The sequence below is a fragment of the Oculina patagonica genome, chromosome 2 (assembly GCF_052425735.1).
Source record: "Oculina patagonica isolate OP01 chromosome 2, crgOcupat, whole genome shotgun sequence".
In the NCBI taxonomy this organism is placed as follows: domain Eukaryota; kingdom Metazoa; phylum Cnidaria; class Anthozoa; order Scleractinia; family Oculinidae; genus Oculina; species Oculina patagonica.
Genome location: NC_135759.1, coordinates 7,920,375 through 7,941,889, shown reverse-complemented (window position 1 = coordinate 7,941,889; position 21,515 = coordinate 7,920,375). Strand labels below are relative to the sequence as shown.

The 21,515-nt window shown below is 38.1% G+C and overlaps 1 protein-coding gene across 1 annotated transcript; it reads right to left on the bottom strand.

The window, feature by feature from the left end:
- Nucleotides 1-2,316: 2,316 nt before the first annotated feature.
- Nucleotides 2,317-21,486, bottom strand: LOC144642909 (TATA box-binding protein-associated factor RNA polymerase I subunit B-like). The gene is made up of 9 exons (XM_078502014.1): nt 21,354-21,486; nt 19,456-19,546; nt 17,009-17,112; nt 14,436-14,676; nt 13,155-13,446; nt 10,730-10,831; nt 8,346-8,473; nt 5,547-5,715; nt 2,317-3,245 (listed from the first exon to the last, which is right to left on the bottom strand). The coding sequence occupies exons 1-9, from the start codon at nt 21,438-21,440 to the stop codon at nt 2,555-2,557; spliced, it is 1,905 nt and encodes a 634-aa protein (XP_078358140.1). The 5' UTR covers nt 21,441-21,486; the 3' UTR covers nt 2,317-2,554.
- Between the last annotated feature and the right edge of the window lie 29 nt (nt 21,487-21,515).

Here is a 21,515-nt window from a genome sequence, read left to right as displayed (position 1 = left end):
TTCTAGTCTCCTTCGCAGCCGCTATCTGGTGGTCACGCAACGCTTCCGTGATTCATAAATAACTCCCGAAAAACGCTTTTCTGCACCAAGAAGTACCACATTGAGATGGTTTCATATTTTGACAAGTCTTCATTAGCGAGTCCTTACTACAGCGGAACGAAATCCTGGTTTAAGACGTTTAACGATTCCCCGATATAACGATATGGTTTCGCCAGTCCCTTGGTACATCGTTTATATATCGGGGTTCCACAGTATTGTCTAAGTTTACTGGTCATTTTGTTTATTTGTTTGCATTTAAGTCTTCACACTGTAAAACCACGTCTATATTCCTAGTTTTATCTAGGCAGCTTTTCTTTATTCTTTATAGGGAAGATATTTGTTTACAAACATTGTCTTTGTTATTTAAACGTTCGATAAATGTCCAACAAGTTAAGGTCGCGGGGGACACCTTAGGCTCATCATTATGCATTTATTTAAAGTGTATGCACGAAGTACAACGACTGACATCGACAACTTTACGAGATATTTATGACTGGACAAAAATATGGGCGCGTGCGTGTGATTTGTAAAAAATCCCTGTTTCTTTGATATTTTAACCAATTTAAAGCAACACTTAGCGATAAACGTTCATATAGATTGAAGGAAGTCTTTAAGCTTATTTTCATTTAAATTTGAATATTTCTGCAACTCAGAGTAATCACAAAATATTTGGCATAAACAATAGTTCTCACCATAAAAGCGTGGAATATAATTACCATAATTACATCTTTCCTTGGCAAAATGATCGTATTTAGGTCGGGACACCTTCGGAAATCTCAAAGTTTGGACTTTTCCGACAATTTTGTGGCAGAGAATACAGCGCGGATACAAAACTTCATTACTTGCCACTGCAGATAGGTAAACTATGAATACTGTAGTGTGTCATAACAGAAGCGGAATTTTAAAAGAGCGCTTTTAGAAAGAGGTAGAAGACATTGAATTCAAATTTGCGCACTTAAACCGCCATAACTTGCTGGCAAACTTTAAATTAAAAAATCCGCTTCTGTTATGACACTCTTGAGGTATTGACTGATTAGCTTTTGACAAGATCACAGTGTGGTGTCTCCTACTCGTTCCGCAAACTCTGCCACAAAACCATGTTTTTCCAAATTTGGCACTAACGAGGCTATAACATCGCCGTTAAATGCAATCTACCAAATAAAAGATGGCATTCACAATCTTTCGTCATTTCTTTATGTCTCTGTAAAATTTGAGCTTAATCGCACCCATAACAGCTGAGAAATAAGCGTTTTAAAAGATGCAGGTCAAGCAAAATTTTCCTTCATGATGGCACATTAATAACAATAGGTGTATTTTATGTTTTATTTTAGCCTCTTATACCCGGGAGTTCCGATACGTACCCAATCCCCTCCCTAATCCTCCACCCCTATGTCACTTCCAGGGCCGGAGTGAACGCTCTGCTAGCGTCTTGTTTAATATAAAACTGAGGCTCGTTTTCTAACCTTTGAATAGAAGGACGCTTGTGAAAATGTGGGAGATCTCGTAAAACTTGGCAAAACTCTGTAAACTCTGGCCTGCCGCTCGTGTTCCCACAGCATTTCTCGTTCTCCCAAACACGTGTTTTTAAAATTCATATAAACTCGAAAAATGTTTTGTTTGTTTCAAATATAAAGCAAAATTTTTAACATTCCCGACATCTAGGTTTACCAAGAATAAGAGATAGCTAGTTATTGTTTTATCGTTCTACAGACCCTTTAAAGGGACTGTGTCACGGCTTAGTTAATTTTATGTTATTAAATTTTGCCAAACACCCGCTATGAAACTAAATGTTTGCAAAGAAATTAATTCTATGATTCTAAATGACAAAACCATAGCTTCACTGCAGCCAAATGTGTTTCCCGGAGTTATAATTTAAAGTTACAAGCAAATAAGATTGACTTTGAAAACTGTTCCGCCGGACCATTTTTAAAAAACCCATATCGCAATCCGTTTCAATCTTCGTCACTATTGGCCATCCGTACCTTCTTTTGCATTTGGTGTGTTATTTAAATATCCTTTCACTGTTTTAAAATGTTATTTTATATATTTAAACAAATTTGATGGTCAATTCCTATGCCTAAATTTGGCTAAAATCCTTGACACGGTCCCTTTAAGGCAGGGTTTCACCTAAAGGCCGGTTAAACGGAATCCGAAAACGCTTCACTCATCCCATATATCTATGTTTTGCGGTGTTTTGTACATTTTTTTTGGGGGGGGGAGGGGTTGAGAGAAGGTGTTTTTTTTTTCAAAAGATTAGCAAAATGTAGAGAAATAAGAAATATTGGAGATTAAATGTGATTTAAAAAATTAGAATTTGGAGTTTAAAATTGGTTGGCGGACACCAGACAGTCCCCCTGACAATCGACTGACAACCTGGAGTGATCTTGCGTTGGGGTCAACTGTCTGGTGGTGTTTCAATTTTCTTCAACCCTTCATGAAACCTCTTAATGATGTCATTCAAATTCAGGTAGAACCCCTTTTAAAAAACCTTGTTTATTTATGAAAAAGTTATATATCAGAGTATTCCATCAAAAAGAGTGTTACCCGAAAACAAGGACTTTTCAAGTTTGCTGACTTTACTTTGTATGTCCATTGGTTTCATTTCAATGCGATCTGCCAGAATAGTTAGCAGCGCTTCATACGAGCTAGGAAATGAGCTCTGATCTGCACAGTTCGCAGGGTAGCTGATGTACTTTAAATCGTTGTCTGCTGAGAGGGGATCGTCTCCAAAAAGCCTGTCTGTTTCAATTCCACGAGATTGCATTCTGTCAAAACAGTTCGCTTTTCCTCTGTCAGTGTTAGCTTCGTGCACGCACGTGGCAGGAAAACTTGTGACTTGGGGCGTGGCTGAGCTGTCAAACTCCTCCTGTTGTTCACGGCTCATTAGGCTTTTAAAGAGTTGTGCGTATTTTTCTTGGCTCTCCTCGTTTGTAATGCGGTTTGCACGAAGGTTTTTTTGCTGGTTTCCAGTGTAAACCTGGTCGGTGGGTTCCCAAGAGCCAAAAATGTCTGATTTACAGAAGGCAGTATAAGCCGTGGGATTTTGTACGAGTTTGAATTGTTCGTCTGTCCAAGGGACGCCATTTTCGAACTTCCTTGCCTCGCAGTGCTTCCAGCTTTTCAGCCAATCGGTGAACAGGGGAATGGTATCACATGATTTCCTGTTGGAGCTTGATTCTGTAGGCACTGCAATTGCTTCTTGTTCCCTGCAAGTTAGAGTTAAGAGTGTAAGACGTACACAACTCGGCAAGTCATCCACTAAGAACAAACAAGCAAATAAAAAAATGGCGAGCACCTCAAGGCTTTGACGTCAGCATAGCATCAAAGGAGTAGGTATTGTTGCTAGGCAATTCGCTGGATAAAATTGCTGGCTCAAGAAATTTCCTTGGACAGATTTTACTTATTTATTGCAACTTTTGCTGGTGTGTCTGAAACGTCAAGCAGTAAGAAAATGCCACTTACGCTCATGTATAACCTGCTATCCATTTGAACAATGGTTTTATTATTTGACTTCCTTAATTTTTTAATTCTTGAGTTGAATTTAGCATTAAAATTGACGTTCAGAAAGTCATTCAGAAAGTCAGTAAAATGCTTTAATATTATTCAGTGATTTAGGTATCGGTCAACAATCCTGGGCACCACATTTAATAAACGACACGCAATCTATGCAGAAGCGATGACATTTCCCTAGGGGGCCTTAAGTATTTTTTAGGAAACTTGTCAAGAAAAATTAACAATAAAATAAAGATAGCTGACAACTTCTGAATTGAATGATTGTTCATCAACTGTTGCACTATCTTGTAGCATAGCAACTGGTTTAAGCTTGATAAAGAATTCTTCCCGTTCTTCACTCGAGCCACCAAGGTCCACTCTCATAACTGTTTTACACAGGCCAACTGTAGAAGATGTTTGTTTACTGAATCTAATTAAACTCGTCAAGTACAATTTCCCTTTTTTGATCAAATTTTGTATTTTCATTTCTAATTTTCCAGAAGTAGTGTGCTTTGTGTTCTTTGCAGCGGTTTGTTATTGTGCTAAACACGATCTATGCTCACATCTCATTTATTCCTGTAGTTAGTTCCCAGTCCTATTCGGTCAGTCGATCATGACAGAACTGGTCGACGGCACATGACATAAAGCATTGACTATGTCATCGCTTAATAACGGATTCAATTGGAGTGCTACAGTTCAAACTAAAGCCAGTCAAACTGACATATGTTGGTTTGAAATCTAGTCAAACCAGTGTACTTATGAAAAATCTTTACTGCTGCTTACTTGTTTGCCTGAAACATGCAGAAAGAAAGTTCAACAACAAACTTGATGAAGACACGGCTTATGCAGCTCGCCTCTTCTTTTATAGAGTGGAGTAGAATCCCGATTTCTTGAACCCTCGATTTCTTGAACCTCCCAATATCTCAAACCAAAAGTAGACTTACTAAGAAAATATTGTAATCCAAGATGGCGGCTCTAATGACGTCATATGGGACGTTAAGGAGGCTCGATGTAGTTTTTTTAGATTAAGGGTGGTTGTTTTGAAAATTAAAATTACCTAGGAAGCCAATGTTCGATTTCTGCCAAAATACACCATAATGATCAAATGTAACCAAATTTTAATTTTTTACCCGTCACTTAGTCACAACGGTTACCATAGCAACGATTGACGTTTTCTTTTGTTCTCAAACACGCTTGATTTTCTCGAAATCTAGACTGACACTTGGTGTTTATTTTTTGATATGTTAAAGTTTAGTAGATTGACTAACTGTTGACGAAATTTTAGAAAAATCTGTAAGAGCGTTTTCAAGTAAATCAAGAATGAAATTTTCAGAAAAACACCGTTTTAATATAAAATAGGCGCCTTAAAATTGTTTCGTATTATTTGAGCACAGTTTCTCTCACTGAAATATAAATACTTACACCATCAAAGACCATTAACTAAAAGCGAAATCTTTTTGCTTTAATTTGTTAAAATATATCGACTGCCGATTGTAAGAAATTATAAGAAAATACCAAAAACTTCATTCTTGATTTACTCTAAAACGCTCTTACAGATTTTCCTAAAATTTTGAGCACAGGTAGTAAATCTACTGTACTTGAACATATCAAAAAATGAATACCAAGTGTCAGTCTAGATTTCGAGAAAACCAAGCTTCTTTGAGAACAAAAGAAAACGTCAATGGTTGCTATGGTAACCTTTGTGACAAAGTGACGAGTAAAAAATTAAAATTTGGTCATATTTGATGATTATGGTGTATTTTGGCAAAAATCGAACATTTGCTTCCTAGATAATTTTAATTTTCAAAACAACCACCCTTCGGCTAAAATAACTACATCGAGCCTCCTTAAAGCCGCCATCTTGAATCCGCCATATTGGATCCAAGATTTCTCTAGATACGTTTCACTCAGTCGAACAGGGAGATTTTACGCCCTATTTCTCGAACAAACCCATTTCGTTTTCATTGGAGGTTCAAAAAGTCTTAATTCTACTGAGATTTATTATTAATCCTTACCTTTCTGTTTTGTCATCAATTCCATAGCAGAGTTTCAAAGCAAGCACAATGAAGGCCATTGCACCAGCTTCAAGATTTGGGATTAACCGTCTTCTTTCTAGGCCAGGATGGATTCTCATGTTAACTTTAACCTTTTCTGTGAGGTTACGCACTACACCATGCAGAAAGCCTGTTTAAAAAAGGGAACATTACATTAAAATTGCTTAGCACCTTGGGGCTAGAGATTGTTTGTTGAAAAGTGGATAACTTACCAAACTAAATTATTGCTTTGGCGTTGCACATGCCCAAAAGCAACTCCCTTCATAGGGAAAAAAGGGTTTGGTTTGTACGCGAGGGAAGAGCTCCTGATATCCATAATAACTGTGGTAAATAACGGGAGAGGAATATATATGGCCCTTCCTGAGCAACAGACAGTGACGGACAGCTTGAGAGTATTAGATTAGTGCTTCTCTTCCAGTTAAAACATTTTGCGTGCTAATTTCTCCCTCATCCGCAATTATTTGTCTGTCTTCTACAAGTAGATTACCTGAATTAGGCTGGAAAAGGAGTGAAATTTGAGGCAATGAAAGCGCGTTTTTATATCTTGTGTATTATCATGGAACCGAATGGTTATCATAATTTATAATACTGTTATTCATTACCATAAAAGTGGGAAGAAACTTTCATCTGTGTCCAGGAAGAAGGTACCCCCCGATCATTTAGGTAGGAATGTAGGGCGCACACGACCCTCATCATACACGTATTTCAGACCAGAAAAATGCGTTTATCCCTTACGTGATATGGTTTTCTGCTGATATGACCAAAACATCAGTACCTGTTTTACTACCAGGCTCTACCCAGCAACCTTTCAACAACATTTTAGAAGGGCTTCAAATTCCCAACATTAATTGCATCCCGCTTCTCAACAGATGAGTAGTAATGATTATAGTGGTGCCTTTTCCAAGATCCACCCACCGTGCACACTAACATACGGCTTTTCTCACTCACTACTCTACTATATACGTGGGTTCTGAACGGAGGTATAAAACGCCATTTCGCCAGCCCAAATGTTACACAAATCCCATTTCCAGTTCGTTGTTTTCCTGATTTTCCAAATCCTAGTCTCAGTTCTATTGTTATTTTTTTGTGATTCCCGTCCCAGTGATCTAAATCCCATTTTTCCAGTGAAAATTTGCCGAAATTCTATGCAGTTCCCATTTTACCCCCTCTGGTCCCCGTAAAAATGCATACACAGGCCCACTTTATAGACTACTCAACAGAGTCACCCCACAATTAAAGGGACTATGTCACGGATTTTAAAAGATTTTTGTACAGCCAAAATTTATATTTGTGTCATAGAAAGCTTAAAAATAATGGTCCATTTTTTATTAACAATTGGTATATTAGTATACGTAATTGGACTACATACCGTCCAATTTGGAAATAATTTGATGAAAAAAATTCCGAGGGCAGCCAATTTGGCTGTCAGAGGAATTTTTTGAATCTAATTATTTCCAAATTGGACAAGCATGTAGTCCGGTTACATATTAATTATATAGCTTGTAGTCAGTCAATCCAGCGTAAACAATAAACTTATGTCCAGAACGGGAAAAGCAATCAACAATAGTAGGCATAACACAGCACATGCAACTCACTCAAAGCATTGTCTTCACAATTAAAACTTAAACAAAACAGTGCAATTTTATTCACCTGAGTTTGCGAAGCTTGCTACAAAGTGAGTGAAAACACTGCATCACTGTCCAAGGAGCTTTACAACTTCTTGAATCTGACAAACTCCTTTCCACTATCTTGTTCGTACTTCATCGCCGTCTTTTCTTTTCGAATTTCAGCAAAAAAAAAACGACAAAGAATTGCATCTAGCTCATGGCTATGAATATCTGACAGATTTCTTGCTTCGCTTCGCTGCACTTACGTTCACCCAAGTTTTGTACTATTTGAGGTGTTTTGCTCTTGGTGTTTGCTTCTTAGTGTAGCTAGCTCGTCTTCTGACAACGTAGAAAATTTCTCTTTGTTGTTACTATTGCTGAAAAGCTAAAAAAGAATGGAAAAACGTAGCAAACTTGCCTCTGAATTCCGCCATTGTCGACTAACAATGCGACAAGTTTACAGGGCTGACGCTATGCTTTGTGCTAATTGGCTAATATCCGTCACATGTTGTTTTTACTTCGATTTGATTGGCTGAGACAAAACTGTCCAATTTTTCTTAAATTGGACAGTTTGTGCATTTTACCTGAAAGTCCTAATACCCGATTCCCTCTATAGCGCGCGCCTGCAGGGAATCACGGTAGTTGTATTCATCAAACCACGCGCGAGACTCAGCAACGATGCACGTTGTTGAGTCTCGCGCGTGGTTTGATGAATACAACTACCGTGATTCCCTGCAGGCGCGCGCTATAGAGGGAATCGGGTATTGAAACTATCCAAATTTAATCCCAAATTGGACAGTTCTCAGAAATTAAGGAAAAATAGCTGCGCTGACAATATAGGATTTACTGACAGCTATATAATTAGAGCATTAAAACTGTTTAAAAGCGCGTTTGGCTGCGGATGGCTCGGATGGAAATGGATTGCAATTTGAAAAAAAAAAATCGATATTTATGGCCGAAGATTGATTTCTATTCCCAAATAAAGGTTATATCTTCGGTTAAATTTTCAAAAATATTGTTTCTCATGGTAAAGTTGACTACCACTTATATCAGCGCAGTTTAGACCAAAAATCTGCGAAATCCCCGTGACATAGTCCTTTTAAAAAGTTTCAATCATCCGCCTTCCATGTACTACTGTTGCCACTTGCGTTACCTGGAAGGTGTAGATCCGAGATAAAACGCGTGGTGTATGTGGACCACTTAGGTTCTGGAAAACATGGAAGCCGCAGCAGACTTGAGATCTTTGTTGCCAGTTTAAGAATTTTTGTTACAGTGGGTACCCTAGGAAAAGAAAATTTAAATATTACTGAAAGACTAGACAAGTGTTTGTTTTCCACCAGTTATATTATACCAGACTGTAAAAAAATTAAGTGATTGAGCACATTGTCATTTTTAGTATTTTTATTAAAAATTGGTATAATGATCAAAGTACCCTAGACAAAACAATTATGGATCGATACTTTTTTTAATTTTTAATATTTTATTGTTGTTATTAAATTATACAAAGTACGACAGAAGCGTCTTACAAGATATTATGAAGTGTGTACGTGAGTTAAATTGATTTTACGTACAGTACATATAATATTTATTATCATACTTACTTCCACGGGAAAAACAAGTAACAACAAAACTTGGATCGATATTTTTTTAAAATGTAACAACAGTAAACAATATACTGTTGATATCGCGCGTATTTAAAAAAGAATGCAATTTCAAAAATGAGATTTTAATTATCAATCAACAAAAGTATGCCACATTTTACTGCATGTCTAGATAGTCAGAGAACATTTCAATATACAATTAACTATAAAAATAAGCAAAAAAAGACTACGACGTTTCGAAATCATCTTGACTCCATTATCAAGTAGAAAGAAAGATAACGGCCGAGTTTCAAGTTTAAATACAAATAAAGGTGACAGGGTATGTTAGAAAAATTTTCGCGGTACCGGGTAATTAGCGTTCAAAGCGTGCTGCATTTAATTAAAAAAATACTTTCGCACGTATCGAGTTCGAGTGCGTGTTTAGTGTAGGTTTTCTTTCACGAATAAGAAGCATTCGTTAACGTTAGACCGTTATCTTTCTTTCTACTTGATAATGGAGTCAAGATGACTTTGAAACATCACAGTCTTATTTCGCTTATTTTTATAGTCAATTGTATAGTCAATGAGGATAATACATAAATTGCGTATTCTCTCCAGCCGGCAACCAACAGATGTCAGTTTAGTGCGGTTAACTCACGCTTGTGGCATTTTCACACTGTCTTCTCGTGACAAAAGGGATAACAGTGGTGCAGGATTTCAAATAACACTCCAAAGCGTTCATGGTCACTGGTTAAATTTGGAGTATTTCAGTTGACAGCTCGTCATCTTAAACCCATTTTGACACCCGCTCTTTCACCAAGTAACACAGAAATGACAGCCTGTTGCCCAATGTTTTTTTTTATATTCGGGTGAGATTTTACCTCTACTGCTTGTTTCAAACCATCTTTTCAACTTTTCCTGTGTTTGAAAAAGATCTTTTATGTCAGTTTTGTTTTTGGCATAAGCGTTCGCGAGATGAAGTGTTTACACTCTGACCTCTGTCAAATGACCGTGTAATGCCTTGGATGAAATAACTTTCCTCTTTTTCTTTTCTACTTGTAGGGCAGTTTTTTTATCTGACTGGCTTTTTGTTTAAACAAATATCTAAATCACTCCTTTTAAAAGGCATATCTTGAAAGCTATGAAAACTGTTGTACACAATTATAGTGGTAAAACAACACTATAATAATTTTCCACAACAAACCGAATTTAGGTGAAAATTGTAAAAATTGCGCGAGGTTTTCCCGTTTTTTTTTTTTTTGGCAGTTCCTGATAAGATCAAGTCAAGTGTCAAGATTGCTTACGAATGCAACTTACATCTAGTGTGAAATGACCTGCAAAGATCTGCAAAAGTTCTTTTTAATGATCCTTGAAGAAAAGGATCTTTTAAGGATTTGCAATGATTTCAAGAGGATCTTACAATGATCTTATGAGGTTCCAAACAAAGATCCTTTCAAAGAGCCTTTCACGGATCCTTTAGTTTCCTCAAAGATTTCATTAGGATCATACAGGATCTTGAAAGGATCCTTTCAGGTTCTTGTTAAGATCGTTCAAGTTCAGCAAAGATCTTCCAAAAATTGTGCAAAGATCCCGAAGGATCCTTAACGATCTTCAAGGATGCTTACGGATCTTGAAGAATACTGAAGGATCTTTTTAAAGGATCCTGGAAGATCTTTGCACGTAACTGAAGGAACGTTCCAGGGGCTAAAATGATCTTTAAAAGATCCTACAAGATCTTTGAGGATATGGATGAAGTTCCTAAAAGATCCTCATCAAGATCCACGAAAGATCCTCATGCAAATCTCAAGATCCTTAAATATCTTCAAAAGATTTTTATCAAGGAGAAAAACCAGAGTAAACGACTAGCACAGATGAGCCATGCCAACACATCTTCTGGCCCCTTTGATCTGAAAGACTGGAAACAGACTTCAATATTTAACTCACAAATAATTCTTACCGAATGGGACACAACAAAAGAGAATCTCTAGATCCAAACTTCATGTAGCGAGGGATGTGCCTGGTAACCTGGAAGTATGGGAGCTGCCCTTGTTTTGCCCACCTGGAAAAAAATGCTTACTAACTACCAGTATGCCCAGTTATTTTTTTTCTAGAATGACTAACACTAAAATAAAGTTTACTTTTACTATGATTATGTCGCATGCAGTGCATGAACAGTCAAGAATTGCAATGTATACAAGTCCACTGGTATCTGGCTAGTGGACTCATGTTCTGTTGGGTTCTTGGGCAAAAAGACTTTGCAAAACACTCACAGATACTGCCTCATCCCCAGTCACTCACGATCGTGGGGAGAAATGCTAGTTAATTATTGAGGAAAGCGGGGGTGAAAAAAAACCCACAGCTCGCGCTTCACGCCCGCTCCCAATCCTCCCACTTGTGCTACGCCCTTGCTCCCAATCCTCCCACTCGCGATTCTCTAACAGCTATCAGAATCCGCACTCAATCGGCCTTAGATAAGCCTGTGGAGGAGGCACTCACAGATACATCTGGGTGGAGAAAGGTAAATTACTGAATAATACAGTAAAGAATCTTGCCGAAGAAGGCAACACAAGAATTGCAATGTATAGATGTCCACTGGTATCTGGCTAGTGGACTCATCGTGGACTCATCGTGGGGAGAAATGCTAGTTAATTATTGAGGAAAGCAGGGACAAAAAAACCACCGCTTGCGCTTCACAACTGCGCCCAATTCGCCCACTTACGCTACGCGTTTGCTCCCAATCCTCCCACTCGCAATTATCTATCAGCTATCAGAATCCGCGCTCAATCGGCCTGGGATATAAGCCTGTGGAGGAGGCAGTCATGGATACATCTGGGTGGAGAAAGGTACATTACTGAATAATACAGTAAAGAATCTTGCCGAAGAAGGCAACACAAGAACAGCGATTGGGTAAGAACTAACTCACTGTTCACTGTGCTGTTTACAGTGTACGCCAGCTTTCTGTTCTTTTAACCACTCACCATAAAATTAGAGCAATTTAAATTTAGAAAAGTTTTAGAAAGGCAAGCTTATATAGACATGTTATCAATAAATAGCAACCATTCTACTAAGCAACCAATATTTTGTAAGCTCTTTCTAAAACGTTTTTTTTTGTATATTTATCCGGTGAGATTCTAAATCTTAACCTCAAACAATAGACCATATTCGCGGTATTAGACTGGAATTACAGTGTAGCTTGCAATGGAGGCTAATGCGGGGGAATATCACTAAAAAAAAGCTTCTTGTCATTTGCATCTGAAAAGATTTCCCGCATTAGCCTCCATTGCAAGCTAGTTCCAGTCCACTACCCAGAATACGAATATTGTCAGTTGAAAAGGTGTGATGGAAAAAGTGGTGGGCAGCAGCGATTTTTGGCTAAAATTAAACATTGCCAAAAACAAACTTCAACTTGCAAAAAAAGGAAAGTACAAATGAGTTGAGCTTGGGTGGTTTCATTGTTTTTTTAGTTTATTGTTTGACAAGAAAAAGCAAAACAAACTTTTAAAAAGATGTCGCCAGGAAGAACCATTTTTTGTATACCTTATTTCAGGAAATGGGAATTTCAAAATTCTTGTTAATATATTTTTGTTAACGTTAATTTTAACGTCATTAATTAAGTGGAGCGTTAATTTCCATGACCTTTATTTTTATTATTTTGGCCCTATTTCTCGATATAGTCCAGTCGTTCTTGACTCTTGGAAAAAATCACATTTTTATAAGGCTGAAAATCTGCCAGTATCATTAAAACTATGAGAAACGCACAAAGCAGTCAGATTCCTTCCCTTAACATTTGGGGAAAGAACCATGAACATTGTTTCCGTTTAAGATTACACTCTTAGTGTTGAAATAAACTTGTTCGTCCTGTCTACGTTGTGTTAATTTCTGTTTTACGTTGTTACTGTATATTTCCTTTATTTTTATTTTCCCTTGAATATTTCACGTTTATTTAAGTCGGGTTAAAGGGACTGTTGAGTTGAGTTAAGTTTTTTTGCCAAAATACTTGCTATAAAACTTACCGGGTAATGTTTACAAAGGAAGTAATTATTTGGATCAAAATAACAAAACCATATAGCTTCATTGCAACCAAATGCGTCTCCCTGGCGTTATAATTTAAAGTTTCAAGCAAACAAGACTAAGTTTGAAAACTGTTCAGCCCAACAATATTTCAGAAACCCATATTGAAATCCATTTCAATATGGGTTTGGCTGAAACGAAAGAAAATGTAGCGAAAAAAAAAAAAACAGGACAATACACATAATCAAACTTGCTGGCAAAATTTGGAGTTGTATTGGCAATGTCAGCCAAAAATCACAACTGACGTAACTGTCCTTTTTCGACTTTCCCAGTAAAGAACACTAGTGAGACCACTATGCCTACACACTTACCTTATTAAGTCGCTGAGGAACACTGGTTCATTGAGCCAAAGCAAGCCAAGATAACAAAATGCAAGAGTAGCTTGAAGAGTGACATGACCACTTTGAATTCTTGCTTTTCTAGAATCACTTAAAGTCACAGAACCAACAAATTCATCTTCACTGCTATCTGAGCTGTCATCACTTGATGGAACATCTTCAACTTGCTTCCTTTTTTTGCCAGAAAATGCAGTCCAGTCATCACCAAGGTTTATATCATCATCATCATTGCCATCTTTTGGTAAAGCCTTTGAAGGGTCATCATCTGAGAAAAGGCAGGAAATAACTTGGTGAAGACCATACCTGATAACTGTAAACCAATGAAAACTGGTCGGTTGGTCAGTCCATCAGTCTGTCAGTCGGTTGGTCAGTCAGTTGTTTGGTCGAGTAGTTGGTCGGTTGGTCAGCCAGTTGATTACTCAGCCAGTCAGTCAGCCAATGCATCAGTCGGTCACTCAAGCAAGCAAGCAATCCTTATTTTTTCTAAGTTGGGAGGAGCCTAGTTTTCTGTGTACAGATAAGGAGATAAAGTCAGGCAGTACTGGCCTTAAACAGAACACGTAAAAAAAAAAAACAACAACAATCAACCTATTTATTCGTATGCAATTTCAGAATTACTGGCACAGCATGGACTCTGTGATGCTAGTGCTAATGCTCCCCTGGGCAATGAAGCCACTGCATGGGAGCTGAGTCAGGCCTTTTTCTTTGCAACTGCTATGCCAAAATTGCCAGTTCTTAAAGGAGCTACGTCAAGGTATTTGAAAGTGTAAGTTATTTTTCTGATTGCTTTCAAATTAAAGGAAACCTCAAAATAATAGTTTTCTAACGCCGAAAAACAACAATGGAATGATAAATACCTGAAAATAAACAAGTCGATGGTTTCTACTGAGGTAGATTAAGACAGATTACGAACATCAAACTTGAAAAAAAATTGCCAATGTTTTCAAGATGTGTTGTCCATGACATGCTCCTTTAAGTGTTAATCAAAACTCTAACAAAATTCTCGAACGTGATTAGTTACATGACTTCGTGTCATCTAATTCTGTCTGTAATCATACTTGTGATTAAACAAATCAGACTCATACTTCGCGGTCATCCGATTTCGTTAATCACTTGTATGATTACAGACCGAATTGGACTCCACTCAGTCCTATTACCATGATCATAAATTGTTTAGTTCTCTGTAGTTTTCATGGGGTCGTAAATCATTCTATGATTCTCTTTAGCATAGAATATACAATCGTGTGTTGATACCTTCATAAAACTCCTCATCACTGAAATGCGAGCACAGTTCTAATTCATCATTATCATCATCCTCAGTGAAACGATCTACTTTTTTCTTTCTGCCTCCTTGCTTCCGTTTATTCACACCCAACAGATCAGCATGCCGATAGTAGAAAATGGATCCTTTGGTCGGCACAGTGCCATCAACAGAACCAGTAAAGGCATTGCCTGTCACTTGCAAGTACTTATACCAAAGCTTGAACACAACATCCTGAAGGCACAAAAATGTATTTCTTTTAAGGTTGGGACACACTATGCGACAAGGTGTTTGTTCGGTGCACAAACAGCAAATTTGGAAGGGTGGGAATGTGAACTAGTTTTCCAATTCAATACGGCAACAATACATGATGCTCTCTCATTGGTTTATTTATAATTTGTCGCAGCAACTTGTCGCAGCGATTTGTCGCAGACATGTACACACACTGCGACCACGCTGTTATCGCTCATTTTGTCGCTGTGATGTGTTGCACGAATTCAAACCAGTTTGAATTCGTGCGACACATCGCAGCGACAAAATTTGTTGCAGCGACTGGTTTGTTGCAAGAATGCACCATGTCACACGAGGCGACATGTCACAGCAACATGTCGCCATGACGTGTTGCAGCGACGTGTCACCTAGTGTGTCCCGACCTTTAGCCAGGATTTAGAAAATGGGAGTCCATTTTTTTGTGGGGGGGTCTGGGGGTATTCTCCCCAGAAAATTTTGAAAAATTGAAGCCTCTAAGACGTGATTTCCGCGATTCTGAGCAGCTGTAAACGTCTTTCAATTAACTTATTAAACCGCCGTTTTTCCTTGATAATTTTACAAAACTATCCTTTCCTCAACTTACCTTGTTTAACATTGAACTATATTTGGGACAGAAACTCCAGTTGTTATGAACAGTGATTGAAATTTGAAGTTGTCAAGCCACAAACTTACACGAAAGAACGGATATGCACCCACGTGCGTATTTATTTTTAGCACCCGGCAGAGTAGCTTGGGCACAACTTGGGGAGTTAATATTATTGAACAGCGGCTTTGCTTGTGAAATCGCTTCGCTTAACTTTGATTCATGCGAACAAAACAGTAAGGAAACTCGCTAAAAAAAGTGTAAATAGAGAAGAAAAACACGCCAGCAAGACTAAAACAACTCTTGAGAGCAAAAAGGAATGTAAGTTTTTTTAATTTATACACACTGTTTTGTTACATTAACCACAGAAGTTCGTAAATTGCCACCCAAAACAGGGCGTCGAAAATCACCTATTTCTGAAAAGTGGCCGTCCTTTGGACGGCTGGACGGCCGCCTGGCTAAAAGCCTGGTGTACACTGTATTTCAAATTATTCCCATTGGAGTTTTCAACCCTTAATAAACCACTCCTTGTGAATATCACACCACTTGACACCGCCCAGTTTACTCAAGGTAATTTTTTCTTATTTTTTTTTATAAAATTGAAATGAGTTTTTTTTAACTAACTTAAAGTATGTTTTTCACTGTAGCTTGTAGTAGTTACAATTTGTACTTGTCACATTAACATTTCTTTTTACTGTCTCCGTTTAGGATGTAATTTTTATTCAGATTTTTCTTCACTGTTTATGTGGTAGCCTATATTGAGCTTACATCAGTATGTGTATGCTGTAACAATTCAGTTTTTTGGTCCTATCTTTGTATTAAACTGATGTAAACTGATCAGTTTACATTGATATAATCTACATTTTACCTGGGGGGAATGGTCAAGTGCTCCCCACCACCACCCCCTCCACAAGGAATAATTAATTAATTGAGAATTATTAATGATATTAATTTATTAATTGACTATAAAAGTTTACACCATAGCGGGTAACTGTGTTAATGTGTTACTGTGTTAGCGAACGACAGCGCCAACAAACCATCACAATAGTGCATTCTGCACTAATATAAGGGAAAAGGGGGTGGGGAAGCGTGAAATAATTCTTAGGGCCTCTTCATATGATCCCGGTTGACCAGGCTGGCCCAGTTACTGAGATCTCGACTCACTCCTATTTTTCTTTGTAAAAATTTCGATGTTTTCATATGAGAAGGCGGACCAGCCTGGTTACCGATATCTCGGTTTCTGCAACCAAGATCTTGGCAACAAGGAAGAGAATTCTCCCATAAAAACACTCCATCCTGGTTACCGCGATGAACCCTTTTTTGAGAAAATAGCTTCCATTTCGTAACTGGGTGGTCAAAATGGCATAATTTTGCCATGTATCTATTCCCACTTTAGAAATAATTTATGCGAATAAGCTTAATTTATTAGCAAAATTACACATGTTAACAAAGCCACACCTACGATAGTCACAAACGATGCAACTTTATGTGTCACCATTTTGGTTTCGTCTCTTGAATTTTATCCCCATCAACCGGGCTAAAATTTTCCATTTAAACAGACAACAAAATTCGTCCATGTTGAACTAACCTAGAAGTTCCAAGGGGGTGGTGGTGGGGGTTTACATGTAAAGAAAACAAACATCCATGTCGGACGTGCTGCAACAGCAAAGATGTGGTCAATGTGGTTATTATTTAAAAGAATGACTAACATACCTTTAATGCTGGGTCAACTCCAAGTTTGACGAGATATTCCACTTGTGCTTTGATGATGTGCTGATAGGCTTCATACATAAACCATGGTTTGCCTTTGTCAGCAACTGTTGAATGCAAGTAAAAACGAAAACAGTAATTAAAACTTACCGGTATTTGTTATGTAATCTTTTTATCAAGCATAGCAATCCTGTGCAAGTTAAGCTCCCATAAGGAGGGGGATTGGGGTTAATGGTACTGCAGTATTGGTCAATTTTCCATGAGGGGTCATAAATGGTCTATCAAAATTTTGCAGTGCTCGCAAAATTAGGCTTCTACACTCCGGTTAGCCTACAATGCACTCCGGTTAGCTTACTACACACTCCTGTTAGCCTACTATTCACTTCGGTTAGCCTACTATGCACTCCGGTTAGCCTGTTACTTTACGGTTAGCTTTCAATAATTGTTATGGGTTTTGCTTTGTCAAAAAAAAATCCAACTCGAAATCCTAACTTGAAAATCCAACTCAAAATCCTAACTCGAAAATCCAACTCAAAAATCCAACTCGAAAATCCAACTCGAAATCCTAACTCGAAAATCCAACTCGAAATCCTAACTCGGGAGTTAGTTTGTCTCTTTTGAAAAGTCCTTGTTGCTAAGGCTAACTATTGTCACTGCTCGTGCTCGCAAAGAAAAACGCTGTGTTGCATGCTCACAAATGCTTGCAAAGACCATTCGATACCCCTTCCATGCAGTATTTTGGTAATTTTATAAATTCATTAACTGCAGTATTGTGGTATTCTCCAATTGTATTCTTAGCATTTTGGTTGACAATAGTCAGTGCAAAAACTATTCCTTTGTGGGTTTTTTTACTACCGTATATTCAGTTAATATACATGTATGATCGTTAAAGAAACAAACTAAAACAGTCTTATTCTGTCACACAAGTAAATAGGCTGTATATCTATGTACATGATAGTAAATGGTGCTAGTTAATCTCCAATTTTATTGTTTAAACAACCAAAATATAAGTGGTCATTTGGTCCTGCCACTGGTTTTTGCATCATATTTTTGCTATTGGTAACAGCGAAATGGCTGGCTATGCAGTGCAGGATATGATACCGTAGTATTTTCCAATTTTTGTTCGTCATGGTGGTTTTACGGTATTTGCCATTTTTTGTGGCATTGTGGTGTTTCCCCCCACCCCCCCAATTTTCCCCTACATAAGGTGACACCCTTAGACTTGAAAAATTATGCCTTGGAAAAGTGTCTGCCTGGGGCCTTCTCGTATGCGACAAGCTTATGGCAGGCCTACGATATGACTTAGGACCATTACGTGCATGCATCTGTTGTAAGGATTTGGTAGGTTGATTTACACGACGCGATTCATGTTGTAGTCATGGTGTAAGTGTGCTGTATGCGATAATTGTAGGCAAAATCATACCATCGAATTCACCGCTATAAGCAGTTAAAAATGTGGTGTTTGTATGTGGCTGGGACCATGAATAAGTGTCCACTTATGGGAGGTGTCTGCATACAGGAGATGTTTGTTAGCAGAGGTTCAGCTGTACTGTCATTTCTTTCAATACTTAACTGACACATCCCAGCAGCTTGCAGAAAGTTTGCTGCATTCATAAAATCTTGTCAGAATTATGATCTACCTTACACAAGCCTGAAGCACATCTATGGGTTTGACTCCTGCTCTTGGAATTCTCTAGCCTCCCACGCAGTTGTTTTTGGGGGCGATCACGTTTCACCCCTCCCCATAATCGAAAAACAACTGCATGGGAGGCTAGGAATTCTCTGACTTACTACGCTTATCAATTGAGTATGCAATGAGGGAAGTTTCGCGCCCAAGTTTTACCGTTAAAACTCTGCTGTTGTCAAGGGCGACAAAGCTAGTTTCTAGTCCTGTTCATGCAAAAGTTTCCAATGGAAACTAGCTCTGTCGCCCCTGACAACAGCAGAGTTTTAACAGTAAAACCTTGGCACGAAACTTCCCTCGTTACATACTCAACTGATAAGCGTAGTATTTTATTTCTACCAAACGAGCATTTTCAGTCATTCTTTTTAAGACAAGGGTATGTAAACTGATTTTCGCCAATATGTAAATGTATTTTCTGGAGCAGCGTGACTAAATGCTACAGTATGTAATTATTAAGTACTTTAATTTATAGTAGAGTTAAGAGATGCCAACCTAAAAGAAATCAAAATCTGGGATCCTCAAGGTACCAGCTCTTCCCGACCGTTCTCAATCAATAGTCACCTTTTCTTGTCACTTGTAATTTGTCATCTTATGCGCACGCACATCATATTGTATATCTATTTGTAAAGCACAAACATTTCACTTGACAATCATCAATGACATCCTGAAGATGTCAAAACGTTGTATTTTGCTATTGCTAATCTTTGTATTGAAAATTTTATCCACAAGCTTTGCTTATCCAACATTTAACTAAAGGATGACTTACAGAATTGTTTCTTTGCTCCACGTTTTCCTTGTTTTTTCACCCGCAAACGGCCATCCACCTGGTCGTCAGCGACCTCTTCATCTCTAATGTCCTAAATTGGAGACCACACTAACTGTAAAACTAGTATCAAGTGAAAGAATTATCACTGTACTATTGTACAGCTATCTTGTTAACAAACAATCTATCATTGCGTTCAACAGAGGAGAACGCATACACTACTATTTGATGCCACTCAATTTTATGGTTTGATGCCATTTTGGACTGACTGGCACAGATGGCTTGGAGCTCATGTCAAATGGGATTTCAAGAAAGCAATTAATTGTGTCACAGCATGTCAACAATGACACTGAGCAGCAAAGACAGCGCATGCAAAAACAATTCAATGAAGCCGATACTGTTAGGCTGTAAACAACTTTTTTAAGCAATCTATTGTGTCATAACAACGTAGTCAAAGGTCATTAACGCCAAAAGTATAAATGGGACATTGAACAATTCGATAATTGAGTGTAACCTTTGTAAGGTTTCAACAGTTTGAGCAATGTCGTTCATTTTCTGCGTGAACTTTTGATTGTAGTTTGTACATCACAAACAGACCTCAAATATCAAGAGAATATGAAAACATAATATCCTACTTGCCACTCCTTGCTCCCCATTATCTCCAGCTTTTGCTCCACCACCACCCCCCTTCCCCCCCTCCCTTATCACCCCTCGCTGCCGAACACATGCCCCTAAATTTTTTTTAAATATATAGGGCTTGGTTGTGGGAATTATATTACGGTAACCCCATCGAAATAGAACTGGCAATAGATTTTTTATCAAAATTTGCCGCCTAAACGAGGGCTGCCCATACATGTATTTGTTTAGGAGAAGGAGGACCTTGTATATACCCCATATTTATTAAAATTCCTTACAATATCAGCTGACAGTATCAATATCAGCTGACAGAAACATCCGTGGGATCAGACCAAATAAGGAGAAAACGTGAAATATAATTATGCATCAACTGCAAGTCTGCAAGGAACAATTCACTGATTTCATGTTCTATAAGACTCAACTTAAATTTGGCACGCATTAATTTTTAGGTCAACACTGATTCAACAGTAGTTAATGTCTCTGTTCCGCATCAAAATATCTTTATTATGTAATAAACCAAAACACACAACACAAAGTTTGGTGTAATAGGGGACACACCCTGCGGTTGGCGTGACAAGCGACTAAAATTGCGTGACCTTTTAAAGCCTCACTTGTCTCCCCAGGACTACGCTGACAGGCAGAACAAGAGTATTGGCAGGTCGATACATAACGTGTGCCCATCAAAAGCCTCACTTATCTCCCCAGCACCATAAGCTAGTGCTGGATCGGACAAGAGTATTGGCAGGCAAAGAAATAACAAACACAAGCAAAAAGAAAGCCAAAAGGCTTGGGGGAAGTCGCTACCAAGATTTAACCGCCACAGATACATGCAGGGCATGTATCCCCCCCCAAAAAAACTTACAGTGATTGAAACGAAATAACTGTGATACTATTACAATGCTACCACGAGGAGAACGAAGTGTTACATCAAAGGTATAAACTTAACAGACACATGAGGTACAATGTACAACCAATAGTAAAATACGTACTGTAAAGCAACTAGGCATCACGAGATAACATTGTGAAACATTGAAGGCCTTAGCCAACCGCATTAAGCGAAAGAAATAAAAATGAGACAGTGTTGCAACACAGTAGAATTACATTGCCAGAATGCATGCATTGTTGACCTTGACTGAACGTATAAACGTGTAGTACGTCACGATCATTAACTGCGTTTTACAGTTTATTATTGTAAAACTTTCTTAACGTGCTTCCAAAAGTCGTAAAAATCAGACACCTTAACACCTAACAACATGAAAATTTACCTGTGACTGTGTTCCGCATGTTTGGCAGTAATAAAGTCCGTCCGTACAATCAAAAGTTTCGCCTTCACAAAGCACACATACAGGCATGTTTTTCAGATTTGCATCCGCTCCATTGCCATATCATGTATGCATAATTGAAATGTCCACTCCTTCACAGTCCTT